General features: G+C 37.6%; 1 protein-coding gene across 1 annotated transcript; it reads left to right on the top strand.

Annotated features, from left to right (window-relative positions):
* Window positions 1–2,710: 2,710 nt before the first annotated feature.
* LOC133314927 (cold shock protein 2-like) lies at window positions 2,711–3,684 on the top strand. Its single transcript, XM_061516476.1, has one exon. It carries the CDS (start codon window positions 2,797–2,799, stop codon window positions 3,349–3,351), a length of 555 nt encoding a protein of 184 aa, XP_061372460.1. The 5' UTR covers window positions 2,711–2,796; the 3' UTR covers window positions 3,352–3,684.
* The last annotated feature ends 799 nt before the right edge of the window (window positions 3,685–4,483 follow it).

Below are 4,483 nucleotides of genomic sequence, written 5' to 3'. Positions count from 1 at the left end.
TTAAGTTAAAAAAAACAATCCATTTTCTCTTTTCCATGATTTCCATTTTTCTGTGTATACTCTCTCCTAAAATGATATAACTTATGTCATTTAAATTGACAAACACCAAACCCTTAAACTAACACGTTTATTTTTATTTTTACGTAAGTTCCAGCTTTTGACTCTTTCAGAGAGGATGTATGGTATTACAGAAGTACCAAATATTTGTTTCTAGTCATTTTTCTTTGATATTACAAAGATATTAAATTCGACATTCACTTTATTTAACAAGAAATTTTTTATTTCATTTAAACCAATATCTTCATCTTTGTTTTTATATAATTGGGAAAACTTCAAAAACCCTCTGAAAGTTTAGTCAGAATCACTTACTCCCTCCCGAAAAATTTTAATCATTTACACCCCTACTTAAAACTTTTTTATCACTTACCCCCCTAACTTGATTTTCCATTCAAAGTTAAAGTTAGCGGAGGTAGTCTTTTAAAAAAATACCAAAACTACCCTTAAAAATACCAATATCTTGCAGATAGGGGTGATAAATGAGTCAGGGGCCTTTTAGAGGCCTTTGGCTCGGCTCGTGAAGGCTCAAGCTTACATGCCTAATATTGGTTGTTGGAACCAGACTTGGACTTGTATAAAAACTCGTTTAGTAAAAAAGCCTCAGGCTCCAATTCAAAAGCTCGGCCTTAGAGCCTCTCAGGCTGGCCTAGTATATTAATTTTTATTTATATTTTTTATCCTGTTTGTAATAGCTCTCTCTCTCCTCTCCTCTCAATCCATTTCACCTCTATTTTATTAATTAAACAGACTTTTTGAATGATTTTGTTCTATATTATGTTGTTTCGATATACATTGAATTTATGAGTATTTATGGAATTACTAGTGTTGTTGACGTATATTCTGTTTGGATAAATTTTTATTGTCTTATTTTTTCTAACAGGCTAACAGGCAGGTTTTTATTTTTTGTAAATAAGGCAGGTCACAGGCCGATAATTATATTCGTAACAGGTAACAGGCTTGGTAAAACCGACACATTTAATCACAGGCTTAGCCTTTTAAGACCAAAGCTCGGCTCGGCTCGGCCAGTTAACACCCCTACTTGCAGACCTCTACACGTGTCACATTTGGTCAGGTAAATTCAAGGAAAATATATTCTATGCCACCTTTGGGAAAACGCCCAAGTTGAATACCATAGTGAAGAGACTGTTTCAACACAAAGGTTACCAGGAGCGTGAGTTTCAAAATGACGACGACATGGTCAACCAATTGGAAAATTTGCTAGGACAGATTGTGAAAAGCCCAATACTGTTAGTCCTGGATGATGTTTGGAAGGGATCGGAATCTCTTGTTCAGAAATTTGTGTTCCAAATCCCAAACTACATGATTTTAGTGACATCAAGATTCGCTATTAGAAGATTTAGCCCTCTATACTTCTTGAAACCCCTTGGTGATGCAGATGCTATAAATCTATTTCGCCACTCTGCAACCCTGAATCAAAGCTGCTCTGATATTATTGATAATGATATGAAAAAGGATGGGTTAATTAGTTTGTTCTTTAGGTGAACCCTGGGCTGTCCAGGATGTTTGGCAATAGGGTCATTGGATTGGGTTTGAAAGGTTTGTGGTTTGCTGCAATATGTCTTGCAACTTCTATGTTTATGTCCATTTTTTTAGTGTTAAGGACCAAATAGGTCTTTCGATGCTAAGGTCAGCTGTCCACAACTCCAAGAAGACATAAAACGACGTCGTATTACTTCCACGCTGGCATACTTACGGTGAGTCAGCAAAGTAACGGTCCACGTGTGCTCCGTTAGTTGGGCCGTCAGATGCCAACTAATGGAAGGACAAACGTGGCCCTTTTTTTTCAAATATTAGGGACTAAAATGAGCCTTTTTTATTGTTCGGGACTAAAATATGACTCGTGAAAATTGTGAGGGACGAAAAAGAGTATTTACTCAAAATATTTCTATATCATTTGGATACCGTCTTTCTGGTATTTTATAAAAACAATATTTTTAAGGAGTTATAAGTGGGATGCAAAACTTCAATAGGAGAAAGACAAATCAAGAGACTGTTCGATTTTTTTTATATATGTATTTATTTCAAATAATATTTATAAAAACAACATATTATATTTAGTTTGCTTAATTTTTGTGAAAAAAAATATGAAAGTGAGAAAGTAGTGTTTTTACTGATTTTCTTACAAATTTTAAAAATGCAAAACATAATAAAAGCAGGTAATGTTTTCATAGTTATTAACTAACGAATAGATATAAATAAAAAAATAAAAAATCAAACACTACCTTAAAACTAAAGCAAAACCGGCTAGATTTAAATTCAGAGTAATTTAATTTATTTTAAAGGTCTAAAATTTTTTTACTATAAAAACTGAACATTTTGCATTTTAAAATTTTGGCTGCTGCTTTTCTCTGAATAATAGAAAAATACCCGCTATTTTGTTTGCGTAACAACAATTAATACTTATTTGTTTTTTGGCCTTCTACATTTAGTAATTCAGTAAACCGATTAAAAGTAAAATAAAAATAAAAAATGATTTATTAAATATAAATTGAGAAGAGCGCTGACCATTCAACTACCGTTGGATTAATGAAAGTAGATTATTGAAATGGGGATTAGCAGAACAGGAAAAGCCGGGCCCATCCTCACAAAGGAAGCAATGCTAAATTTGAGTATAAAGAGCAGTTGCGCACCTTAGATAGTTTTGACCTAGACAGAGGGTGACATAGAGAGAGAGAGAGAGAGAGAGAGAGAGAGAGAGAGATTCAGAGATCCGAAGAGATGAGTGATAGGGTTTCTGGAAAGGTGAAGTGGTTCAATGACCAGAAGGGTTTCGGTTTCATAACCACCGACGATGGCGGCGAGGATCTCTTTGTGCATCAATCCTCCATCCGATCTGATGGCTTTCGCAGCCTCGGCGAAGGTGAGTCCGTCGAATTCGTTATCGAATCCGATCCCGATGGACGCACCAAGGCCGTCGATGTCACTGGCCCTGACGAATCATCTGTTCAGGGTAGCCGACGCGCCGCTCCTCCTGGCGGTGGAGGCAGGGGCTACGGCGGAGGACGCGGTGGCGGTGGTGGACGAGGTGGCGGAAGAGGTGGATATGGAGGCGGCGGCGGCGGCGGTGGAGGAGCGGCTTGCTACAACTGTGGTGAGTCGGGTCACATAGCTAGGGACTGTTACCAAGGAAGTGGCGGCGGTGGAGGCGGAGGTGGAAGATACGGAGGCGGTGGCGGAGGATACGGAGGAGGAGGAGGCGGCGGCGGAGGGAGCTGCTACAACTGTGGGGAGTCCGGGCATTTTGCTAGGGACTGCCCTTCCAATGCTCGTTAACCTAATAGTATGGTGTTGAATGTCTCTGCCCATTCCTTTTGTGGTTCTATTGGATGGGTCGGGGCTTGGTCTTGTGTTTTGTGGGTCCTTTTCGTATTCTGATTTGAAGATTATGCTTTAAAACGAGGGTTAGGGTTTTTCATGATGGGTCTTTCTAGTTGTGGCTTCTCTGGGCTTCTTTAAATTATAAGCAATTAGTTGTTCGGTTTTTGTTTTTTTTTTTGGGCGTAGTGAAATGGAGAGGGCTTTTGTTAAGTTCTGAAATCATTGACTATATACTCTGTTTCCTAGTGTTAATTTATACACATCATGGACAAAATCTGCTCTGCCTTATTCTTGCATTTTTTTTATATGATTTGCATTTATCATTGTCCTGTTGTTCCGATGGTTGTGTTTATTTTGATTATCCTCATCTAGAAAAGAGTGACATTATGAATTGTTTTTATGGCGATTTGCTATGATGATCTTATGGTGTATCAGGTATACATGCCAATCAAAAGTAAAAGAAAAAAAACCTTAGCCTTTTTGTTTCTTGGTAAGCCAATGTGTTCTTAATTGCTTCCACCCTCAGCCTTGATGCAGACACAAATTGATTTTTATTTAGGCTTTGATCTGCATCAACTCTTTTCCTCAAACCGTTTTGAACTGATAGTTGTGTTTAGCTTTGCAACTTATTCAAGAGGACAAACTGTGGTATTCCTTTTCTGGTTGGTTAATCAAATAAACTCTGATATTTAAGCGTAATGCTGAATCCTATTAAACAATCAGTTATCCTTTAAATTAGGCTATTTGTTTTGGAGGATTTAGCATCATTCCTTCCTGTTGGCATGTCTGTTGTAGTGCACGATTATGTTTATTCATTTCGGATCTGTAGCTCGTATTTACACTTTGCTTCAGTTGTTTGATTTAGTTTAGATTGCTCATTAACAACACCGGGTTTTCTGCCTTGTTTCCTCGGTATAGGTTAGAACTTTTGAAGAATATTTATTGCTGACCGAGCAGGCTACTTGGCTGTTTAATGGAAATCTTAAATCAATGTAGGAACTCAAAAGCACATGCCTCTAATTGATTACTTTTGTGTACTGAACTGGTAGCCTTGCATTTCTTTTCTCTCTTTCGGCACATCTATCCC

Source organism: Gastrolobium bilobum, unplaced genomic scaffold (assembly GCF_033153095.1).
Source record: "Gastrolobium bilobum isolate Gb01-03AN ecotype WA unplaced genomic scaffold, APGP_CSIRO_Gbil_v1 utg8637, whole genome shotgun sequence".
NCBI classification, from domain to species: domain Eukaryota; kingdom Viridiplantae; phylum Streptophyta; class Magnoliopsida; order Fabales; family Fabaceae; genus Gastrolobium; species Gastrolobium bilobum.
The sequence above is the reverse complement of the archived record's forward strand: the minus strand, read 5'-3'. Positions and strand labels throughout refer to the sequence as shown.